At 45.9% G+C, this 26672-nt stretch overlaps 1 protein-coding gene across 1 annotated transcript in view; it reads right to left on the reverse strand.

Moving 5' to 3' along the window:
• Positions 1-26672, reverse strand: part of LOC308113272 (nucleolar protein 4-like) — a gene marked incomplete at its 3' end in the record, with an annotated part of 100785 nt that overhangs the window by 59018 nt on the left and 15095 nt on the right. The window contains exons 2-4 of the mRNA XM_080469378.1: positions 23694-23846; positions 21353-21464; positions 13596-13702 (exon numbers count right to left, since the gene is read on the reverse strand). Of these exons, the coding sequence (XP_080325504.1) occupies positions 13596-13702; positions 21353-21464; positions 23694-23846 (372 nt within the window). The remainder of the gene's footprint in view (positions 1-13595; positions 13703-21352; positions 21465-23693; positions 23847-26672) is intronic.

Here is a 26672-nt window from a genome sequence, read left to right on the forward strand (position 1 = left end):
CAATGTGCGTCCACCAGGAGCACGCGGCCCACTTACCCCCCCCCCCCCGCACCGGGAGGACCGCTCATGAATGATAATGATAACCACAATCATGCTTGTCGCAGGACCGCACAATGACCGCCACACACACACACACACACACACACACACACACACACACACACACACACACACACACACACACGCACACACACACACGAGGAGGAGCAGGTCCAGGTTTAACGAGCCGCTGGCGGTGTGGACGCACACTCATCTGCCTCTAAACACGCGCGCGCGCGCACACACACACACACACACACACACACACACACACACACACACACACACACACACACACACACACACACACACACACACACACACACACACACCCAACATGACAACAACAAAATGCAACTTACTAAACCGGGCCGGGACGGGGAGTGACGCCGTGCAAAGTGCGTTGAAGCGCCGCCGGTTTCACTGCGTTGCGCACCGGATCACTGATGCGCGCGTGTCCGGCGGCGCGACGCGCAGTGACCGCAGCGGAGCGCATGCAGCTCCGGAGGCATCAGTCCACTCACCCCACACACACACACACACACACACACACACACACACACACACACACACACACACACACACACACACACACACACACACCGGGAGGCACCGGGACCGGCGCCGCAGGAAAACACCCAAACACACGCGAGCAGCGGAAGAAAAGCAGAAAAAAGACGCTTCGTTACCTTCACTTCTGCAGGATTACAAACATGAATGTCGACCGCCGCCGTTTTTATCTCTTTATTGTTTCTACTAGTTCTTCTAGTTTTGGTCTGAAGGTTTATTCATTCGCTCCTCATTTCTTGTTTCTCATTTAAATGGACAATAATTCCTGCGGCACAGAGAGAGAGAGAGAGAGAGAGAGGGAGAGAGGGAGAGATAGAGAGACAGCGCACAGTGGGACGCTCAAGACGCTCTATGGACACCGGGGGCGGGGCCACGTGTTGTGACGTCAAAAGGGAGGGGGAGCCCCTGTAAAATCCATTTGGAGCAGTTTACATGAAAACGTTTCCAGAGAAAAACGCATGGTTTTTTTGTGATTTTGTTTCAGAAAAGTTTCATGTTTACAGGATGTAGTTTTCATGTTGGTCCACTAGTTGGTGCTGTTGGTTGTTTTAGTAATGAAAGCACACAGAGAGCAGAGAACAATGAGCTCTGGGAGAACATTCTGGTGGACAGACCAACAAGTTGGATTGTTATTACGGTGACTGTCAAAATAAAAGCGCCAAGTAGGATTGCTATTATGGTGACTGTCAAAATAAAACTACCAAGTTGGATCGTTATTATGGTGACTGTCAAAATAAAAGCGCCAAGTAGGATTGCTATTATGGTGACTGTCAAAATAAAACTACCAAGTTGGATCGTTATTATGGTGACTGTCAAAATAAAACTACCAAGTTGGATCGTTATTATGGTGACTGTCAAAATAAAACTACCAAGTTGGATCGTTATTATGGTGACTGTCAAAATAAAACTACCAAGTTGGATCGTTATTATGGTGACTGTCAAAATAAAACTACCAAGTTGGATCGTTATTACGGTGACTGTCAAAATAAAAGCGCCAAGTAGGATTGCTATTATGGTGACTGTCAAAATAAAACTACCAAGTTGGATCGTTATTATGGTGACTGTCAAAATAAAACTACCAAGTTGGATCGTTATTATGGTGACTGTCAAAATAAAACTACCAAGTTGGATCGTTATTATGGTGACTGTCAAAATAAAACTACCAAGTTGGATCGTTATTACGGTGACTGTCAAAATAAGACTACCAAGTTGGATTGCTATTATGGTGACTGTCAAAATAAAACTACCAAGTTGGATCGTTATTAGGGTAACTGTCAAAATAAAACTGGCAAGTTGGGTTGTTATTATGCTGACTGTCAAAGTAAAACTACTGAGTAGGATTTTAATCTGAAACCTCCAAACATTGACTGTGTAATCTCGACTCCAGAACAAAGTAACTTGAGTAACTTGATTACTCCCAGGTTGAAGTAGCTTGAGTTTAATATCAGTTAGATTTTGTCTTCACAACCAGACTCACGTTAGTTCTGCTCTTAAATGTAATTGTGATCATGTTGATACCTATTTTGCGTTTGACATTTTTCTAAATAGTCTCAAACATCATTTTATTTTTTGAAGCTGAACGATAAACAGCAAATGTATTTCCATAGAAGTCCCAACAAAAACACTGAAATACGATATTTATTATTCATCACTGCACTCGACCATGTTGAACATCGTGTTATTTTAACATTTCATGGCATCAAAAATCACTTTAGCTTCAAAAAGTGTTCTTCTTTTCAGGATTATGTGTAAATATGGCCAATGCTGCACAAAATGTGGATTGTTCTTTTGTTCTATTTGGGTCTGGAACATCCTGAAATGTATTTTAAATAGCATTAAAGATGTAGACTCATTCAAATCAGTTTCTGAGGAATATCCCAGTTGTTATTATAGAAATATCTTTTTTAAAGATCATCATGTTATGAATCAAAATAGTTGCATGAAACATCTGCTTTTCCTTATTTGTAATAATAGTCATATTGTTATATCTAGTGATATAAATATATATATATATATCACTAGATATAACAAAAAAAAAAAAAAGAAAAAAAAAATATATATATATATATATATATTTTTATTTTTTATTTTTTTGTTCTTTATATGTTTAAAAAAGCCTTTTAAGGTGTTTCTCCTCCTGTTTCCTGGAGTTTAGCTGCATTTTTCAAATGATTTGTTTTTGATCACTACATTTTATTTTAACTGCATCTTTTTGGGGGTTTGTGTTCTTCTCCTTCTTCACAGTACTGATCATTAAACGCTTGAAGAATTTAGATAAAAATGAACGAATGTGCAGAAGAATAACTCGGACTTGTATATATTACCTGTAAAAACCTCCTGTGAAGCTTAAACATTTAAAGTTAAATGTTGTGCAATGTTGGTCAACTGAAGCAGGAAACACTACAAATATAGAATATAGAGATAGAATATAGATATAATGGAAGTATTTATATTCTATCATAATCAATAATTATCTTGTAATTCCTCGTGACATTATTCCTCACAGAACTTTTTTTACACACACACACACACACACACACACACACACACACACACACACACACACACACACACACACACACACACACACACACTGCTGCGGTTTATGAAGCGTGTGTGTGTTGGGTGTGCTGCTCTGCTGCGCCCTATAGGCGGAGGGTGGTACTGCAGCCTGATCATCCTGATCAGTGATGCAGGGCCATGCACAGGACAAAGTTCTGTGTGTGTGTGTGTGTGGGGGGGGGGGGGGGGGGGGGGGGATATCTTGATCAAAAACCATCTGAAACGATTCAACACATTTCCACTAGAAGTCGGGTCAAATCTGTGACGTCAGAGGTTTCTAACTGGAGGCCGGATCATCCTGCAGGATGATTTCAGCGGCAGGTTTAACAGATTTATAGATTTTGGAGCTTCTCTAAACGATGTCAGAGGAGCTCGTCTTTATGAGACCAATAACAATTAACTTTATTTATAGAGCAGCGTTGGCGTGGAAAATGGAGTCGAAATACTAAAACGGCATTTTAACGAGACTCATTATCATTGACACTTTGTGCATTAACTTTTGTGGACTTGCTGTTTTGATGCGTGTCCATTACTCTATCTTGTGTGTATTCTCCTCTCCCTTTGGCATTCTAGATTTTTAATCTATTGTTCATACATCATCTCATGCTGTTTAACTGTAGTGTACATACATTAGTTTAGACTGGAAGTATATTGTTGACACGTGTTATGTGATATCATGTGACGCAGAAACATTTTCGCTCTATAGATCTGCATAGCTCTATAGATCTGCATAGCTCTATAGATCTGCATAGCTCTATAGATTCACAGACCATAGATGTGGTTTCATTACAAAAACAACCAACAGCATCAACTAGTGGCCCAACATGCTAACTACATCATTCCTTGTAAACGGACGTCGTTTCTGAAACGAAAAGGAGGTTATGTTTTCATCTGCTTCTATTTCTTTATTTCTTGGTTTATATGTTTGTATTTTACCAACTTTTCACAAAAACCACTCACCTGACATGCTAGTTAGCATCGATATGAGCTAACATGCTTGCAATGCTAAGTTGGTTCTGTAAACAAAATGTGGCGCTCTACCGAGTGTAGCTCTAGTTTCGTGTATTTTGTACGTCTCAATGTCTCGATATTATTATTGCCTACACGTGCATTGTGCAATACAAATAGGCTCGCTGGCGCCCCCCAGGGGGGGGGGGGAAGTGCCCGCCTCTTGAAACCCACCAGACGTCTTTCTGCCGTCAGTCTGTATTTAATCTGCTGACCTTGCACATTCATTCATTTTGACTCGTCTTGACTGTGTTGAGTGCTTCTCGTTCTTTTTTTCTTTTAATCGCCATTTATTCTGCAAAAGTACAAGAAAGCTGGAAACAAGCCAAACTCAGATTTATGCACAAAGTACCTCTGGAGTAAAGCAGCCGGCGTTTCTAAAAGACGGGAATCAAAAACCTCGTTTGATCGACGGGCTTCGCCTCGCCCTCCGTCCGCTTCAAACCTGCTTCCTTCGTTTGGTTTTTTTTAATATTTCCCTCGTTCTTTCATGGTGTTGAACTGAGAAACCTCCTTCCTGCGACTGCTGTGGGTTTGAGCTTTGTTTCCCGCCGGACTGCGTCTGATTCCCCTCTGGCCTCGGCCTCGCCGCCTCGCAGGGCGCCGCGGCGCCACGCTTCCACTTTGCTACATACACAATGTGTTCTGCACTTACGGAGCGTTCGGGGAGGGTTATTTTCTGGTCTCCCCCCCCCCCCCCACAGGGCTGTTTCCATGGCATTTCTACTTTATTGGACAGTATTCACCAGAGAGCCGGGGCAGATGGAGGGAGGATAAGATGTGATAAAGGTCACGCCCCCGGAGCAAAGCCCACGCCGCAGCCAGAAACAAGAGGCTGACCGCCGCCGTCCACGTCTCCGCTCCAGAGAAAGTCTCTCAGACTCCCTCTCAACATGGGTCCAGAACCCCTGCTGGGGGGGGGGGGGGGGGGGGGGGGGGGCTCAGTCTGTCTGGATGTTAAAGAGAAGCAGAATAAGACTTTCTAGGATCTCAGCTGGTTTGACGGAGTGAGGCTCCGCAAATAAATCAATTTAATCAAATTTGTAGCTCGAAACTATTTTTGTTTCGCAAATTCAGCTTGAATTTGTTGAATGACGGAGCCTCGTTTACTTTTTATTTTGGGATTGTTTATATGTATTTTAACTCTGAGGACAATCGCAGCAATAAAGTTGCTCTTCTGACAATATATGTGACGTCTGCAGTACTGAGTACTGACCGGCGGCTTCATTACTTCACTGACGTAGAGCGACAAGCATCGCTGGTTCACTCCCAGGTTCTGGAGCTGCGTTTTACTCTTTACTCTTACTCAACCTTTCCACGTACCCGGGTACTTAAAAGACTGTGATATTTCTCTGTGTATTTACACGTTAACGCAGCCACAAACGATGATTCCTGAAAACTCCGGCCACAGTGGAGATAAAGAAAAACTCTGTGCCTCCGGCTGCTTCTAAAGAGGAGAGACAGAGATTTAAGTCACAATTCGTGATGACATGTTTTTTCCAGGATTCTGATTGGCTGCCATGGCGTCATGCTTCTTGTTACACTGCCCCCTACAGGCCTGGCTGCTCATAGCAGCTCTGAACCAGGTGGATTCAATGAAGGTTTTTCTAAAATATTCATTTTTCAAAAAACTCTGTGACGTGTAAATGTGGCCTTAGTTTTCATTTTCACGACAACGTTTCAAAATGTTTCAAAATGTTTTCATTTTGGTCCACTAGTTGGTGCTGTTGTCAGCTTTTGTACTGAAAGCACACACACACACACACACACACACACACACACACACACACACACACACACACACACACACACACACACACACACACACACACACACACACACACACACACACACACACACACACACACAGCAGAGAACAATGAGCTCTAAACATTAACATCAGGAGAACACGGACATTCTAGTGGACAGGAAATTTGATTGTTATTACGGGGACTGTCAAAATAAAAGTACCAAGTCCCAGGAGAATATGGACTGGGAGATATGACACCATGAAGAGAACTTTGTTCTAATTGGCTCTACTGAGCATGTGCAGAAGAACTAGGACTTGTAGTACCGAGATGGTCCAGTAAGGGCAGTTTTGGAAGAGTCGCATTTTCTCTCGTTGCCATGGAGACCGAGTCGAAAGGTTTTTGTAAACTTTGGTTTTCAGTGGCTCCGCCCACAGACACTATAAATGTTTCCTCTTGAAAATGTTCTTCTGTAAACGGGGCGTCAGTCAAACCGCCTCGGGTGGAAAACTTTCTCTTGATACCCGCCGTCTCTTTAGTCATTATTACACTTTACTGGTCACTCCCTGGTCACTCCCTGGTCACTCCCTGGTCATTTCCAGGTCACTTCCTGGTCACTCCCGAGTCAGACTGAATCCTCCGGAGGAAATATATTTCTGCACCTGTAAATACAATCCAAGATGGGATTCCAAACACTGTTCAACATGAGTGGATAGAAAAAACTCCTTTTAACAGGAAGGAACCTGCAGAACCAGAATGAGAGGAGGAGAAACCTGAAGAGCCAGAGGAGGAGGAGGAGGAGGAGGAGGAGGAGGAGGAGGAGGAGGAGGAGGGGAAACCTGAAGAGCCAGAGGAGGAGGAGGAGGAGGAGGAGGAGGAGGAGGAGGAGGGGAAACCTGAAGAGCCAGAGCCAGAGGAGGAGGAGGAGGAGGGGAAACCTGAAGAGCCAGAGGAGGAGGAGGAGGAGGAGGAGGAGGGGAAACCTGAAGAGCCAGAGGAGGAGGAGGAGGAGGAGGAGGAGGAGGAGGAGGGGAAACCTGAAGAGCCAGAGGAGGAGGAGGAGGAGGAGGAAGAGAAACCTGAAGAGCCACAGGAGGAGGAGGAGGAGGAGGAGAAACCTGAAGAGCCAGAGGAGGAGGAGGAGGAGGAGAAACCTGAAGAGCCAGAGGAGGAGGAGGAGGAGAGTTTCTGAAACAACTGCAGTCAAAGTCGGGTCCAGAACCCGACCTTTTATCTCTGAATGTCACATTTTCATTCTGCTTTTAGTCATTATTAGAGACCTACCCCCAATCCACCACACACACACACACACACACACACACACACACACACACACACACACACACACACACACACACACACACACACACACACACACACACACACACACACACACACACACACACACACACACACACACACACACACACACACACACACACACACACACCTCCTCCTCCCTAAACTAATGAAATGTCTTTCCTCTGGAGGAAGCTGAAATAATGGGCAGAGAGAAGAGGAGCAGAGACCATAAATGATAATGAACCTCCTCATTCTTCTTTTTTAATTCCTCCTCTGATCCCCCCCCCTCCCCCCCCTCCCCCACCCTCCCTCTTCACATTCTCTCATTTCTATTTCCACTCCGGCCTCCCCCTCTTCACCCCTCATTCTCCTGGCCCTCTTCTTCCTCCTCCAGCCTCCTCTCCATCCTTCTCCTCATCCCGCTCCTTGTGGTCTTCCTCCTGATCTTCCTCCTCCACTCAGACAGAGCCACCGCCCTGCCATCTCTCCTTCCGCTCCCTTTTTTTTTTTTTTACATCGTCTCCGGGAGCCCCCGCCCTCCTACCCCCCCATCCCACCCTGCCAGGAAGCATCCTGGGTAATTTCCTCCTCTTATTGAATTGGGACGGGGGGCGGATGGAGGGAGAGATAAAGGGCTGGGCAGATGAACAGAGGCTTGGCATGAGTGCTAATGGAGCCGGTGGAGGATTCGCACATCACAGATATGCAGCACATCCTCCTCCTCTGGCTCATTTTTTGTCTCCTGGGTAAAAGTATAAATGCCCCCTCACTCTCCTCCTCCTCCTCCTCCTCCATTTCCCCTCATCATCTCTGCCTCTCCCTCAGAAGAACGAGCCAGACAAAAGACTACGACCTTCTTTTTCTTCTCTTTTACAGAAAGCTATTCAGCTATCCAGCAATGTGTCCACTTTCTCTAACACACACACACACACACACACACACACACACACACACACACACACACACACACACACACACACACACACACACACAGAACCTCATGCTCCCTCATGTCCTATGTTATTTCTATAGGTGAGTGAGTCATTGCTCCTCTATTCCTGTCTGTACTTCTGCTCCTCTGGGCCGAACACTATAATCACAGTCTCATCCTGAGACACACACACACACACACACACACACACACACACACACACACACACACACACACACACACACCAACGCTGCTTGTCAGAGCAGACACTCTTCAGTCAGCTCAAGGACTTAAGATGAAGTTTTAGCAGATGGTGTAGTGTGTGTGTGTGTGTGTGTGTGTGTGTGTGTGTGTGTGTGTGTGTGTGTGTGTGTGTGTGTGTGTGTGTGTGTGTGTGTGTGTGTGTTCCCCATACACTCATGTTGTATTTCTATTCTCCAGCTGTAGTTACATGGATCTGATCTGATCAGTCAGACAGAGCGTCCGATCAGAGGTGGTTGTGATGTTGTCCCGCCGTCCTCCAGAACGTTCCACACTTTAAGAAAGAACTTGTCACTTCCGGTCCTCGGCGGGTCGGACGCCGTCCAGGCTCTGGCAGAGCAGCCACCGATTCTCGAGTGTGAACGTTTGATTGGCCGTTCTATCAGCTCAGCTGTCCCTAAATTAAACGTTGATCCACTGATGCAGGCGAGTCAAAATAACGGCACATGTAGATTATCCAGCGCGCAAAATGTCAAAAATTCATCAGCTCAAGAAATAACTGCTCATTCAGATCAATACTTTTTTAACACTGAAGGATAAACTGAAAGTCAGAGTCATTTAGAGAGAAAAGATCAGAGTTAGAAGAAAGTCTGTGTTGGACACAAAGGAAGTGACGGATACAGTGAACGGAGAAAAAACAAATAACAGACATGAACATCTCAAGGTAAACAACAAATAACTAACCTGAGATCAGCTGCTACTTATGTCTCAGCTCCATTCTATAATCTGATGTTTGAGGAGGAAGGTGCTCTATAATCTAATGTTAAAGGAGGAAGATGCTCTATAATCTGATGTTAGAGGAGGAAGGTGCTCTATAATCTAATGTTAAAGGAGGAAGATGCTCTATAATCTGATGTCAGAGGAGGAAGATGCTCTATAATCAGGGTGGAGGTGACTGTCCTTCGCATATTGTTTTCGTTTTCAATTAGTCGTCATGGTATTTATTAAGCACTTGTATCGGTACTCGGTATCAGCAAGTAGCTGAAGCTTAGTACTTTAAAAATGCGGTATCGGTGTATCCGTAGTCGTCGTTGTTGGTTCTACTTGCAGGTGTGCAGATAAACTATCGTCAGTGTACGTTAGTACTGCACATGGGTACTACGTTCACAGAGACTGAATGGTGTGTTTAGAAAATACGTTTTCAAAGTTTCCATTGTCAGATACTTCCATTACTGGTACATAGTTCCTCTGTTGGTGTGAAACACTCAGCGGTGATAAGGAGCTGATAACTGAGGCCGACCTCAGGAGCATCGTATTGATCAGTCAGAGCTGCAAACAGCAACACATATTTTATTTATCACAACTTCTGATGCATGACTGCAGATCGATGTACAAACCAGCGAGTACTGAGGAGTACTTCTGCTGCAACACTTCACTCGGGAATCCATCACTGACGCACAGAGCTGAGCTGCAGAGGTCAAGGGTCAACGGCACGGCGTAGTACCAACCGTGCCCTCCAGGGGGAGGCAGTGACACGACCGCCGAGGTGAGAGAGAATTAATGGCTCTTCAGGAAAAACTCACGTCTGAGTCGTCGTTACTGGGTCCAACGTGTCAGTGTGTGTGTGTGTGTGTGTGTGTGTGTGTGTGTGTGTGTGTGTGTGTGTGTGTGTGTGTGTGTGTGTGTGTGTGTGTGTGTGTGTGTGTGTGTGTGTGTGTGTGTGTGTGTGTGTGTGTGTGTGTGTGTGTGTGTGTGTGTTTGTAATGGCTATTTTAAAAACGTACGGTTTCAGCCATCGTATGACCCGTCACGCTGTGTGAACGTGTGAGCGACGATGTGTGAATTAAAACACTTCGACACAAAGAGAAAATCAGCCTTCAGGGCCTAAACCATGGAAAGGAACATCCCTCAGATTTCACTGGAACTTTGCATGTGTGTTCCTTTTGATGAATCAAAACAAAAATAAGTACTAAAGTTTAATTTTGGTTGCCATGGAAACAAGCTACCATGCTTTTTGTCATATTTTGGTTCTCGTGCGACTGGGACCAGTCTGAATCTTCTCAGGAACATATACACAAGGTTTTTCAAAGTAACAACAAATATAATTAGAGAGTACAACTCTTGTACTTTCCAGACATAGGTTACTTTATATCAGGATATAATGTTTTACCCTGAAAATGTTTCATCTTATATAAGAATGAAACAAAACCATTTTCACAGAGCTGCTGGTACGATAGCGCCCACTACTGGCTATACCCATATATTGTGCTTAGACAATTAAACTACGTCTGCAGTTAATAAAATTTTACTTCATCCTGTGTTAGAGGGAACGCCAACAACATTAAATTTTTTAATATTTTCAATATTGCGAAATTTTAAAAAAAAAATGGCCAAATCCATTGAACTGTTGTTGCTACGGCAACCACTCCCGGGCCATACCCATATATTGTGCACCTGTACTACATACACACTTCATCCTTGACTTCATCCTCTATTAAGAGGGAATGCCAGCATCATTCATTTTCCAATAATTTCTGTATTGCAAAAAAAACTTTTTTATGATGTCTGAAAATAAGCACAATATTCAGACAAAATCATTTCATTATAATAACGCCAACATGATGGGATTTTCACACAGGCACGTAGAGGACAACTATGTGTTGAAAAATATATTTAACTATTTATTTATGATCTAATATTGATTTTTAAGTAAATTACACATGTATTACTTTGTATACTCAGAAATCCCCATCACTGGTCACTCACTAGTCAATATACTAGCAGTTGACAACCAGACATTTTTCAGCACAAGCGTTGTACTGTGTGTGTGTGTGTGTGTGTGTGTGTGTGTGTGTGTGTGTGTGTGTGTGTGTGTGTGTGTGTGTGTGTGTGTGTGTGTGTGTGTGTGTGTGTGTGTGTGTGTGTGTGTGTGTGTGTGTGTGTGTGTGTGTGTGGGATGGGCAGATAGACAGGCAGATATATTGGCATTCTGGTGTAAATTGGCACTTCAGTGTGTGTGTGTGTGTGTGTGTGTGTGTGTGTGTGTGTGTGTGTGTGTGTGTGTGTGTGTGTGTGTGTGTGTGTGTGTGTGTGTGTGTGTGTGTGTGTGTGTGTGTGAGTGTGAGTGTGAGTGTGTGTGTGTGTGTGTGTGTGTGTGTATCCTCAGCTAATTAACTCGACGCTCAGAGGCCCGGCTTAATTGGAACGAGCTCAACCCTCTGTTCCCCCACCAGTTATCTTCTCTCACACACACACACACACACACACACACACACACACACACACACACACACACACACACACACACACACACACACACACACACACACACACACACACACACACACACACACAGAGGGAGTATGACTGACAGCGGGTGTGTGGTCCTGATAGTCGCAGGGTGAAGTGCTGCTGACGATGTGGGAACAATACAGAATCAACCAACCCCCCACCGCCGACACCCATACACCACCGCACCACTGCGCCACCGCGCCGTGTCGCGCCGCCACAAAGAAAGAGTTTAAACACGGGTTCTGTTCCTCAGGACTGTCAGGGCAGGAAGAAGTTGCGTAGAAAACAGCAGATTTCCCAGCGTAGATAAAACTGTTCCTTCAGTCTCGGTCTGAACACGATGAAGAGAAACGACATGAACTTTAGCCTTGGGAGGATGTCGGGACGATGGACGGGTGAGCGCTTCCTGCTGCTTCACCACACGAGGCCGCTGTTTGCCCTTTGTTACCAGCAGGCGGTATTACTTCTTAAAAGCGTGACGGCAGTAATCTACACAATAATCTGTAAAGCAGATTCTTCCTCCAGTTTGTGGACCGATAGGTGCAGAGATTAGCTGATAAAAATGTGTCGCTTACAAAGTTTTCCCCTTCTTCCTGTTTCAGCGTTACATGAATGAATCTCGCTCTGGGAAAATACGACAGCGGCTTGTTGAAACGCTAACATAACTAACAATTGCAGGAGGAGTTGAAGATGGTTTATTGGTTGAGAGGTCTGCCGCTAATAGTGTGTGAAGTAATTGCAGCAAAAGCAGCTAACTGTTAGCAGCTAACTGTTAGCAACTAACTGTTAGCAGGTAACAGTTAGCAGCGAAATGTTAGCAGCTAAATGTTAGCAGCTAACAGAAACGTTGTTGTGTAAACGAGGCCTGAAAGTGTCAATCAATGGATATTATGTATATGTGCTATATATTTGTGCTGTCGTTCCTCTGAGACTAAACCAGGTTGTACTATGTACAATAACTACAATACATCTATGACTATAAAACAGCACATTAAACAACGAGAATTAAACATTATTAATGTCTTAATTAAATGTTTACATTAACTACTGTGTTTGTTGTGTTCTGGCCTCATGATGAAGTATTGACGTACTACTCCAGTGAAAACCTGAAAGTTTTTAGCTTTATTTGACGGTTTGTGCTTCGCCGAGTCTGAAAACTAATCGGTTGTTTTATTTTCCCGCTGGTTGAATCGTGTTGTCGGGAGACTTCATGTTCACATCCTTGAAGCTAACAGGAGGCTAACAGGAGGCTAACAGGAAGCTAACGGGAGGCTAACAGGAGGCTAACAGGAGGCTAACAGGAAGCTAACGGGAGGCTAACAGGAGGCTAACGGGAGGCTAACGGGTGGCTAACAGGAGGCTAACAGGAAGCTAACGGGAGGCTAACAGGAAGCTAACGGGAAGCTAACAGGAAGCTAACGGGAAGCTTAAAGGAAGCTCATGGGAAGCTAACAGGAAGATAACAGGAAGATAACAGGAAGATAACAGGACGATAACAGGAAGCTCATGGGAAGATAACAGGAAGATAACAGGAAGCTCATGGAATCGCCGCTCTCCTGTGCAACATGACGACGTCGTCTGGAACTCAGCAAACGGGTAAATGTTTCCCGCCCACCGACCCCGACGAGCAGCAGACCGAACCACCGACGGTTCGTCTCATTACGGCGCTTCAATGGCGAGTGCGAGACGATGAGTGGGAGTCGTGTTCCTACCGAGGAATCGCCGGCCTGCCGGCCGCCTCTTCCATTTAGCTTGAGAACAAAACAAGCAGCGTGCAGAAGAACCACAGCCTGAAGCAGCAGAACTGAAGGAGATGAGGCTGGACTGCAGAGGAACACTGGTGAATCCTGACGGTCGCCACGGAGACACAAACCCCATCAGGAACCTTTGGTTTGGCGCGCCGCTCTCTCGCTCGCTCGCTCGGTGGCGCTGACCTCACGTACCTTGCTGTTGCTCATGCACTGCAGCTTCATCTGCTTCATGTAGGTGGTGGTGAGCGGCATGTTGTAGTCGATCACCTCTGACACCAGGGAGCTCGGCCGGTCGTTCTCTGGAGAGCAGCGGGGAGAGAAGCCATTAGCCAGGAAACATTGTCATTCAGTAACCAGCAGCTCGCCGACGCTCGCCGACGGTTCGTCGTCTCCACAGACTGAGCCCGTCCGTTATTACGTGACTGTCAAAATAAAACTACCAAGTTGGATTGTTATTACGTGACTGTCAAAATAAAACTACCAAGTTGGACTGTTATTATGGTGACTGTCAAAATAAAACTACCAAGTTAGATTGTTATTATGGTGACTGTCAAAATAAAATGACCAAGTTGGATTGTTATTATGGTGACTGTCAAAATAAAACTACCAAGTTGGATTGTTATTATGGTGACTGTCAAAATAAAACTACCAAGTTAGATTGTTATTATGGTGACTGTCAAAATAAAATGACCAAGTTGGATTGTTATTACGGTGACTGTCAAAATAAAACTACCAAGTTGGACTGTTATTATGGTGACTGTTAAAATAAAACTACCAAGTTGGACTGTTATTATGGTGACTGTCAAAATAAAACGACCAAGTTGGATTGTTATTATGGTGACTGTCAAAATAAAATGACCAAGTTGGATTGTTATTACGGTGACTGTCAAAATAAAACTACCAAGTTGGACTGTTATTATGGTGACTGTCAAAATAAAACGACCAAGTTGGATTGTTATTACGGTGACTGTCAAAATAAAACTACCAAGTTGGACTGTTATTATGGTGACTGTCAAAATAAAACTACCAAGTTAGATTGTTATTACGGTGACTGTCAAAATAAAACGACCAAGTTGGATTGTTATTATGGTGACTGTCAAAATAAAATGACCAAGTTAGATTGTTATTATGGTGACTGTCAAAATAAAACGACCAAGTTGGATTGTTATTATGGTGACTGTCAAAATAAAATGACCAAGTTAGATTGTTATTATGGTGACTGTCAAAATAAAACGACCAAGTTGGATTGTTATTATGGTGACTGTCAAAATAAAATGACCAAGTTGGATTGTTATTACGGTGACTGTCAAAATAAAACTACCAAGTTGGACTGTTATTATGGTGACTGTCAAAATAAAACTACCAAGTTAGATTGTTATTACGGTGACTGTCAAAATAAAATGACCAAGTCCAGGAGAATATGGACTGGGAGTCATGACACCACGGAGGAACCTTTATTCTGATAGGCTCTACTGAACAGAGTTTAAATAGAAGTTATTTGTCGTAAAATGTCTTTTTTATATTTCTGTGTTGGTGAATGTTGTGTGATTTATGATGCGTTATTAAAACTCTACATTCGGTGCTTAACAGAAGCAAACTGACTGTCAAATCTCACTAATGTCTGAAAATACTAACGCTCAGTCTGTCATTTTGTTTATGATCAATCAGACGATCAATCGTCTGGTGTTGCTTCTGCAGTCGGTTTCTAAAATCCCCGGTTTAGTTTGTGGCTCCTCCTCCAGGCCTCGCCTGTGACCCGAGCCGACACTAGAGGGCGATGCTGAGCAGCTCGGCCTTTCACTCATTCATCCTCTGACCTCATAAAGGACGCGTGGACACGAGGTCGATGCGGCTCAGGAGGAACGACGGGACGGCCACGATTGATTGGTGATTGATAGTCTGGTACCAGAGAAAGACTCCCAGGGTTTATTTGTCTCCTGAGAGGCGACGCTGAGCCACACGTCAGAAAACCTTCAGTTTTCGCTCACGATGAATTTATGGAGGAAATTCAAAATAACAGTCAACTCAATGAAAATGAACAGAAAACGTCCTGACGTCCTCGAGTCTCATTCATTCATTCATTCATTCATTCATTCATTCATTCATTCAGTCCTGCTGATCTGGAATGTGGATCTGATTATCGAGACTATTTAAGAAAAATACACACACACACACACACACACACACACACACACACACACACACACACACACACACACACACACACACACACACACACACACACACACACACACACACACACACACACACACACACACACACACACACACACACACACACACACACACACACACACACACACACACACACACACACAGCCTATGTCAATTAAACAGTCGTGGTCTGCGCTGATTAATTGCATTTAATAATTCACAGCTGAACTTTAGTGGGAGTCACTTTAGCATAGCGATAAAGGGGATGAGGGTGTGTGTGTGTGTGTGTGTGTGTGTGTGTGTGTGTGTGTGTGTGTGTGTGTGTGTGTGTGAGGAAGAGGCCGAACCCCCACAGGGCAGGAAGGCAATTAGCTGCTCTCCCTCTCCGAGTGGCATCACAACACACACACTCATTGAGCTGCTGCCATCGCAGTGTGTGTGCGTGTGTGTGTGTGTGTGTGTGTGTGTGTGTGTGTGTGTGTGTGTGTGTGTGTGTGTGTGTGTGTGTGTGTGTGTGTGTGTGTGTGTGTGTGTGTGTGCGTGTGTGTTCTCCACTTATTACATCCTCTAATTAAATTATTTCAATTACTTCCATCCAAACATCATATTTACAGTTTTAATTGTATTTTTCTTTGGTCCAGTTCAGTCGACAAACTTTCATTTTCATTTCAATAATAATTTATATTTTTTCATTTCTAAAAACTTTCCTTTTGGAAAAACTCTCTCTCCTCCCTCATCCCTCTTTCCCTCCCTCCTCCCTCTCTTCCTCCCTCAGCTTTCTTCCTCCATCCCTCTCTTCCTATCTCTTCACTATTTTCCTCCCTCATCCATCTCCCCATCCCTCTTTTCTTCCCTCATTCCCCCTCTCTTCCTCCCCATCCCTCTTTTCTTCCCTCCTCCTCCCTCTCTTCCTCCCCATCCCTCTTTTCTTCCCTCCTCCTCCCTCTCTTCCTCCCTCATCCCTCTTTCCCTCCCTCCTCCCTCTCTTCCTCCCTCAGCTTTCTTCCTCCATCCCTCTCTTCCTATCTCTTCACTATTTTCCTCCCTCCCCATCCCTCTTTTCTTCCCTCCTCCTCCCTCTCTTCCTCCCCATCCCTCTTTTCCTCCCTCATCCCCCCTCTCTTCCTCCCCATCCCTCTTTTCTTCCCTCCTCCTCCCTCTCTTAGTGCCCGTCCCTATTTTCCTCCCTCTTCCGTCTCTACCTCCATCATCCATCTCCCCATCCCTCTTTTCCTCCCTCCCTCAGCTCTCTTCCTCCATCCCTCTTCTCCCCCCTCAATCTTCTCTTCCTCCTTCCATCCTCTCTTCGTCTCTCCATCCTCTCCTCCTCCCTCACCTCTCTTCCTCCCTCCATCCTCTCTTTGTCTCTCCATCCTCTCCTCCTCCCTCACCTCTCTTCCTCCCTCCATCCTCTCTTTGTCTCTCCATCCTCTCCTCCTCCCTCACCTCTCTTCCTCCCTCCATCCTCTCTTTGTCTCTCCATCCTCTCCTCCTCCCTCACCTCTCTTCCTCCCTCCATCCTCTCTTCCACCCTCAGCTGGTTTCCTGAACCATTTTCTCAGTTAGTCATTAATTAGTCTAATTGAGGAGAGAGACAGGACGGTGTCCTCTAGTTAATGAGGGATGAGGAGGAGAAGAAAAGGAGGAAGATGGAGGGATGGATGGATGGAAGTGGGATAGATAGAGGAAGATGGAGGGATGGTTAGAGAGAGATGGAGGGATGAATGGAGGGAGTTGGAGGGATGGATGAGGGAGATGGAGGGATGGTTGGAGAGAGATGGAGGGATGAATGGAGGGAGTTGGGGGGATGGTTAGAGAGAGATGGAGGGATGAATGGAGGGAGTTGGGGGGATGGTTAGAGAGAGATGGAGGGATGAATGGAGGGAGTTGGAGGGATGAATGGGGAGATGGAGGGATGGTTGGAGAGAGATGGAGGGATGAATGGAGGGAGATTGAGGGTACAGGGAAAGGGGCGGGGCCATGGTGGCGATGGGACGGGGAGCTCGCAGCGGTGCAGGGGGGGATGATGGGAGAAGAAAACTGGATGGGAAGGGATAGATAAATAAAAGAGAGGATGAAGAGAGGCGGATGGGGGATGGAAGGAATTGGGAGGGGAGGTGTAGAACATGTATTGTGGGGGCTGGTAGAGTTGGCAGAGGAACGGAAGAATAATGGGTGTCGTCATTTTATCTCCACTGGCAGCTACACGGTCACTATTGTCCAATTCCTCGTTCCTCTGCTGCTCGGGTTGCTGCTCGTGTTGCTGGTCGTGTTGCTGGTCGTGTTGCTGGTCGTGTTGCTGGTCGTGTTGCTGCTCGTGTTGCTGGTCGGGTTGCTGGTCGGGTTGCTGGTCGGGTTGCAGCTCATGTTGCTGGTCGGGTTGCTGGTCGGGTTGCAGCTCATGTTGCTGGTTGGGTTGCTGCTCGTGTTGCTGGTCATGTTGCTGCTCGTGTTGCTGCTCGTGTTGCGGCTCGTGTTGCTGCTCGTGTTGCTGCTCGTGTTGCTGCTCGTGTTTCTGCTCGTGTTTCTGCTCGTGTTTCTGCTCGTGTTTCTGCTCGTGTTGCTGGTTGTGTTGCTGCTCATGTTGCGGCTCGTGTTGCTGCTCGTGTTGCGGCTCGTGTTGCTGCTCGTGTTGCTGGTCGTGTTGCTGCTCATGTTGCTGGTCGTGTTGCTGGTCGTGTTGCTGGTCGTGTTGCTGGCAGCGTTACAGGATTAAACCATAAAGCAGGTACTAACCGCCGTTACAAAACCACGTCAAAGGAAAACGCACAACTTCTGTTGCGTTTTGTGTTCCGAGCCACTGAAAACGCAACTTTTTGAAAACGGCTCCCAAGGTGGAATTTCGCCGTGTAAACGGGCGAAATCGAGACTTTCTGGAAACGATCGGGGACGTCTCTTTGTCGACGGTGGAAATGCTGCAACTGGTCATGTGCTCCACCGTTATAGTAACTCGTTCTGCACATGCTCAGTAGAGCGAATCAGAACAAGGTTCCCTCCGTGGTGTCATGAACTCCCAGCCCATGTTCTCCTCACATTGTTAATGTCTGGAGCCCGTTGTTCTCTCCGAATGTGTGTGTGTGTGTGTGTGTGTGTGTGTGTGTGTGTGTGTGTGTGTGTGTGTGTGTGTGTGTGTGTGTGTGTGTGTGTGTGTGTGTGTGTGTGTGTGTGTGTGTGTGTGTGCTTTCAGTACAAATGTTCAATGTTTCTGACGTTGCCGTGGAAACGGACATCATTTTGAAACTGATGGCGTGTAAACGAGGCCTCCGTCCGTCGGGAATGACTTGTATTTGCTTTTCTGCGTCACGTCGGGCGAATCTGCATTTCTGATGGGAAATTAATGTATTCGTAGAGATATTCTGAAAAAAAAGGTTGTTGTTTTTTATCATGTTTTAGTTTTGTTTATTGTTTTATAGCTTTTTATGTTTTAACGTCACACTCGGCTGACCAGTGGCGACTTCGTCTTTCAGTCGTGTGACGTTGAGCTTTCAAAAGATCAATGGATTGTTCGGTTTAGTAGCATTCGGCTGACCTCAGGTGACTGATCAGTAACATTTAACTGACCAACGGTCACAATATAGTTCAGCCATGTGACATTCGACTGACCGGAGGTAACTTCACCGGTCAGAAACAATCTACTGAACTGACCAGTGGCGACTCCATGAATCCGTCACTCAGTATCTGATCATGTGACATTCGGCTGACCGGTGACTTCATGAATCAGCACCTGGTGAAGCCCCCGGCCACTATTCAATACCGTTAGATTTGACTGACCAATGGTGACTTGAACAGACGGAGGAAGACGGTCATGTGACATTCAGCTGACCAATGGAATGACTCCATTCACTAATTATAGGATAGTTCCTGCCGGTCGAGTCTCTCAAACACGACCAACTCGTCTCGTTGGCATTTCTTCTTCTATTTCTCAAGAAACTTCCTGATCAATTTAAAAAAATAAATAATTTTCATTTCAATTATTTTTGTTTTTTGCCGACTAAGCTGAATCTACTTTTTGTTGTTACTAACGTCACATGGGAATTCTAATCTAGGCTCCATTAATGAGTCTAATCTAGAGGATATTTGCATATTTTAGCTTTAAAAACACAGAGTGTTATTATTCAGCATCTCACATGTTTACTCTGTTTTTCATATTTGTATAAAGGAAGATGGAAAAACTTTTAAAGCAGAAATATTAAGTTAAACAGAAACGACTGTGGTCATTCCTGCCGCCGCTTCCATCATCAACACAACGACACTTTCTTTTTCCCTGGAAATCACTTTTCTGTCAGTCTAACAATTTGATGATGAGTCTGATTGGTTCTATTCTGCAGTTGAATTGATTATTTTGCGGCGTGCGTGCGGGCGGGGGGGGGCTCTGGGGGGGGCGGGGGGGGGGGGGGGTGGACACATAAGAGGAACACTAGTGAGGGAGAGGATGAAAGGTGGGACTCTAATTGGAAGATGCGGTGCTGAAAGAAGACAAATAAACCAGTGATGAGAAAGAGAAAGAGAAAGAGAAAGAGGAAGAGGAAGAGGAAGCGAGCGCCCAGAGAGCAGATGAGAAGAGGATTTCTTTCAGCGTTTCTTCTCCATTAAAAATATTGAAGGCAGAGAAAAAAATGAAGGATATTTTCTCTCTGCCAGCATCAGGCTGCAGTGAAGGACGAGACGCTTCAGGACTATAAAAACACGTTAAAGTTTCTTTGTTCAGCGTTACGTATCATCGTGAACCGTTTCCACCTTCAGTTGCTTCATGAGGGAAAACTAACGAGGCAGAAGAAGAAGAAGAAGAAACCCTTCGCGTCGGGATGAACGATTCACCCATCCTGACGTTTAACAAACAAACAAGACGGCGTCGGTCAGCCTGTCGGTTCTGGACGACCGACCTAAACTTTCAGAAACAAAACATTCAGCCGATCAGTAGCGAGTTTTATCATCCAGTCATGTGACATTCGACTGACCAATGGCGACCTCAGTGGTCAATCACCTTGTGGTTTTAGTCTCCAGCTGTCATCTGGACGCTGACGTGTTGCTCAAAGCCTCTAGAACCTCAGTAGAATGTCCCTCACTACTTGTCACCGTCTAATTTGATCTTTTCTCACCAAAATATAACGATTTAACTCACAACTGACTTCCGGTTTTGTATCACGCCCAGTAACGAGCAACGTGATTGGTCAGTTGGTACCGTGTGGTCTTTATGTTTTGAAAGGAGGCAGAATTCTCTGCCTGAAGCAGAAAGGAGGAAGCTGAAGGGATTTCCTTTCCGAGATGCCGAGGAGTTTTAAATCTGCAGAATCCAGAAGGTGGGACTCGTGATGTTTGGACCCGTGATCGATCAATAGTTTTATTCCCAATAGATTACTATTAAGAAGCAAATCTACACGTCACAACGTAGTATTTAGTAATCCAGAATCCACTAGAATGGGAACCAATGTTTGTTTAAATAATTAGTTATGAACAATAAATATGTGAGTTGCAGGGATTTCGTCCGTCGTCACGCAGCTTTCGGTTTATCAATGGCGACTGAGTCACGCAACATCCAGCTGACCGGTGAGTTCCTACGACTAAATAAACTGTGTGTTGCTCCTAATCCAGCAGCTGATGCTGCGCTCACTGTCTGACGTCTCCGTGTTTCAGTCGGTCTGACCAGGCGTGACCTCACAAGTCAGCGTTCACCTCGGCAGCGGTCATCTAACCCCTCAGTGACGTTGCGTCGCGCCGCCACAGAACCTGCCGGTTAGAAAAGGACCGGTCGTGCCGGCGGGCAGTTCCTCGTACCTTTGCAGTCCTGGCCGGCGGTGCTGATGTGCATCCTCTTCTGACACTCGCCACAGCTCATCAGGAAGCGCGTCACCGCCTCCCTGGGCAGGAAGGCGTACGTCTCCGCGATCTGAGCCGAGGAGACACACACACACACACACACACACACACACACACACACACACACACACACACACATTAGCATATGAACTGAGCATCTTTATCAGCTCCAGGGGGTCCAACCTGCTGATGAGAGAAGGTCAAAGGTCAAAGTGCCCTCACACTATTGACAACTGATTAGAATTTCATTCATTAGAGTTCCTGACGTCTGACTTGTCTCAGATTTTACACATGATCACTAAACATCAAAGACAAAAGTAAAAAGTCCATCGTCACGTCACACTGGGAATTCTCACATCTCACTTTCTCTCCTGTGCTCCTGCAAAACTGCAAATGTCAGTAAATTTACTGTTTACAAGAATTTTTACTGTCACAATTCAACTGGAAACACAAAACTTTAGTAGTGTTTTGGGCGTCCGTTTCCACGACGATGCCCAGAGTCACCGACGGTGTAACTTTCTGAAAAAACTAAAGTCCCGTCTCCGTGGATACGACGATTTCTAAAAACGCTCTGGAAGCTGTGGTCGTGGTCCTGGTCCTGGTCCTGGTCACCAGGGTGGTGGTAACTATCAGTTCTGCACATGCTCAGTAGCTGGACCATAAGATCAATGTTTCCTCCACAGCGTCACAACGAGAAACTTTTTTGAAATGAAAACGCAAAAAAAAAAAAAAACCGCTTTGGCATTTTCACTTGAAACGTTGCCGTGGAAACGGGGCCCCGGGGTGTAATTGTTCACATTTCCTGGGACGTTTCTCAGCAGCTCTGAACCGTAGAAGCATGTTATTATAGCAGGGAATAAAAGAAACTTTCCACCGGAGCGCGTCGGTCAAATCACCAATAACTACTGGAACGTTGATCAGTGGGAAAAGAAACGCTGCTGAGGATGAACATCTGTACAAATCTGACATGTTTCTGTGGAGGCGGTAACAAAGGAAGGAAAGAGAGGAGGAAGGGTGGAGAGCAGAGCTACGGGTGGATGGGGGTTGCAGTGTGTGTGTGTGTGTGTGTGTGTGTGTGTGTGTGTGTGTGTGTGTGTGTAGGATGGGGGTAAAGCGAAGGCAAATGTCACTCAGAGCCGTTGGTGGTGCTCAGACTGGAGAATATACTGTAGAGATACAGTATATAAACAAAAAGTGTGTGTGTGTGTTTATTTTTGTGAATAGAGAATAATAAGATGGAAAGATAAATTAAAAAGATTTAAAAACAAACAAAAAAAGAAACATGGTGGGCGCTCCGTTGAGAGCTGCACTTGTGTGGTAGCACCAGCAGAGGGCAGTATCAGCAGCTGCAACAGCAGACGACCTGAAGGTTGATTCACAGTTCAACTCAAACCTCAGAATTCAAAAGCCCCAGATCAGCAGATTTAAGAGGCGACGGGTTGCAACTTTAAGGGATTTCACAGCAGCTGGAGGATCATTTAATAAAAACACAGAAATGAGCTGAAATAAAACAGGAGAGAGGAAAGGAGAGAATAAAGACAACAGGCCGTGAACGAAAGACGAGAGGAGAAATGAAACACACACACACACACACACACACACACACACACACACACACACACACACACACACACACACACACACACACACACACACACACGCAGTGACCTATAAAATGTGGTGTGACTTTATTCCCAGTGTCTCCTACAGGTGGTGAACCCGGTGGATGAAAGACAACAGACGCACATTTTAACATGTTGATCGATAAAAAACTAAAATCCGACATGTTTATCCGAGAAAGTATTGATTTTCTAAAAGTTCAAGAGACGGCGCGTCATTTTTGTTTCCAGAGAACAATGAGCTCTAAACATTACCAACGGGAGAACATTCTAGTGGACAGACCACTAAGTTGGATTGTTATTATGGTGACTGTCAAAATAAAAGTATCAAGTCCCAGGAGAACATGGTCTGGGAGTCATGACATCACTGAGGAAACATGGTTCTGATTGGCTCTACTGAGCATGTGCAGAACGACTAGTTACTACCAACATGGTGACCAGGACCAGGACCAGGACCAGGACCAGGACCAGCGTTTTAGAAAAGTTGCATTTTGTCCGTTTCCATGGAGACGAAGTCGACGCGTTTTCAAAACGTTGTGTTTTCAGTGGCTCCGTCGAAGTGTAAACGGACCCTAAATGGGCGAGTTCACTAACTGCTTGTATTGGAGTATTTTAGTTACTGAAGCCAAAGAGTAACTAGAGGCCCAGCGGGGGATTGAGGCGACAGACGAGACGCTCACAGCTTTGTAGGTCTTCTTCTGCCCGGCGTGTTTGGGCGCTCTGCCGGGGTCGCTGCTGATCTCCACGTGCATGGAGTAGATGATGTCGAAGAAATCCTCCACCACCGCCACGCGCTTCAGGGCGGCGTCCGGCCCCGAGACGCCGTCCACGCTCTGAGAGGACAGACACACTCGGCTTTAGTCAAACACAGAGAGAGAGACGGCGAGGAAAACACAGATTATTAGAGTTTGATGTGACGGTGGAAGCAAGATGAACCGATCGAACGTTTAAAGTTCATCTACTGGACGAGTCAGTGTGTCTTTATTCATTTATGATGGAAACACACACACACACACACACACACACACACACACACACACACACACACACACAGCTTGTCAATATGTCAGCATTAGCAGAGGATCAGAGGACACACACTAAAAGAAGCAGCAGCTCTGAGAGTCAAGGAACCGCGGAAATGTGACGTTTCACACACTCAGCTCCTCACCTGCTGCTCACAACCATGGTAACGCAGGAGTGTGTGTGTGTGTGTGTGTGTGTGTGTGTGTGTGTGTGTGTGTGTGTGTGTGTGTGTGTGTGTGTGTGTGTGTGTGTGTGTGTGTGTGTGTGCGTGCGTGCGTGCGTGCAGCCACCTGTTATCAACACACAGGTAGCCCCACCCCCTACCCACTTCAACCTTCCTCTTTGTTTTCCTCCCCACACCCCCAAAGCCTGATGGGAAAAAAAAGACCTCCTGGTATTAGAACCTGTGTGTGTGTGTGTGTGTGTGTGTGTGTGTGTGTGTGTGTGTGTGTGTGTGTGTGTGTGTGTGTGTGTGTGTGTGTGTGTGTGTGTGTGTGTGTGTGTGTGTGTGTGTGTGTGTGTGTGTGTATACGACAAAAGTATGAGTTCATCGACTCCTCATTAGATGGATGCTCTATATTTGGTAAAGGCTGCACTGGGAACACTTTTTTTTTTCTTAAAAGCGATGACAACACACACACACACACACACACACACACACACACACACACACACACACACACACACACACACACACAGGACATTATCCCTTGACCCATTACACCTCTCTCTGCCCCCACCCCCTCACCCCACCCATCTCGGGGTGCAGGTAATAAGCGTTGCCATGGCAACCAGTTGCAGCTTATCACAGAGGGGCTGTTTCTAATGTTCCCTCCCCCTCCTCCCCCTCTTCCTCCTCCACACTGCAACTCCCTCCAACTTCCCCACCTCCCATCACTAATGCATTCAACTAATTGGCAGAGAGAAGGAAGAGGAGGAGGAAGACGAGGAGGAGGATGAGGAAGAGGAAGTGGTAAAACGGTCAGTGGTTTTCGATCATGCTGTATCTTACAATCAGATACTTGACAAAGACAATAAGAAGAGGGAAGTTCCAGGAGCTGCGGCGTCGACGTCGAGGCCCCGTTTCCATGGCAACGCTCCACATCGACACTCCTTGTTTTGCATTTATGAATTTTAGAAAAGTTTTGTGTCATCACAACGTTTTTAAAAGAATATCCATTCCCAAGGAAACAGCAGAAGCACTGAGAACGATGTAGTTTTAATGTTGTCCACTAGTCGGTGCTGTTTTGTTTAAGTACTGAATCACACACACACACACACACACACACACACACACACACACACACACACACACACACACACACACACACACACACTGTGCCGAGATGGGAGGAGAGGACACGTTTGTCCTCCACTGTCTGCTCCCGTACCGTTCCTCGTCCCTGACACACACACACACACACACACACACACACACACACACACACACACACACACACACACACACACACACACACACACACACACACACACACACACACACACACACACACACACACACACACACACACACACTCAGTGACCGGACCTCCTCCTCAGTTCCAGGGCTCATCAGCGGCCCGGGACTGGAGCTTATGTGACAGCACACACACACGAGGGCCATGGGGCAGGGTTGAGATGTGGTGTGTGTGTGTGTGTGTGTGTGTGTGTGTGTGGGGGGGGGCGGCACCTTAAGGCACAGTAGACAGGACAGCAGCACGGCATGCATCCAACACATAAACAGCAACACCCCCACCACACACACACACACAACTTGCTTCCTGCTGGCCGAGCAGAAGGGTCAAAGTCAGACGGGAGAGGGGGGGGGGGGAGGTGTGAATGCAGGACACGCTCCAGTGAACACACACACACACACACACACACACACACACACACACACCCTGCGCAGTAAGCAAAGAGCTGTACACATAACATGTGGGCACTGAATGATTTTTTTGCCTTTTTTCCTCTGATTTCCTCTTTCTTTGCAGAGAGCTGCACAGACACACACACACACACACACACACACACACACACACACACACACACACACACACACACACACACACACACACACACACACACACACACACACACACACACACACACACACACACACACACACACACACACACACACACACACACACACACACACACACACACACACACACACCAGTGTATTAATGAGGCACCCTGTTGCATTGGGCTGCTTCATTACCATGAACGCACACTGTTTACTACTGAACAGGCTTCAGTCCACATCTGCATTATTCAGATTCCTCCGGACTGATTCACACACACACACAGCTGATTCACAACAACAATCACATAAACATATAGACCCCCCTCCACACACACCTCTCTCTCTCTCTCTCTCTCTCTCTCTCTCTCTCAACTGGCCTGTTGCTAAGAAACACATGTTGTCCATTCAGTGGAAGATGAACCCCCCCCCCCCCCCCCCACCCCCCCACCCAACACACACGGTTAGGTTTGTACCATGGTGGTTGGATTCAGGAGGATTTTCACAATAATTCAAGATATTTTCACATTTGTTAGCATGTTAGCATGAGGACGGCTCACTAATGTGGTGTCGTCATGCTAACATGCTAAAAGCAAGCATTCCTGTGTGTGTGT

Source organism: Lipophrys pholis, assembly GCF_963383615.2.
Source record: "Lipophrys pholis genome assembly, chromosome: 8".
Classification (NCBI taxonomy): domain Eukaryota; kingdom Metazoa; phylum Chordata; class Actinopteri; order Blenniiformes; family Blenniidae; genus Lipophrys; species Lipophrys pholis.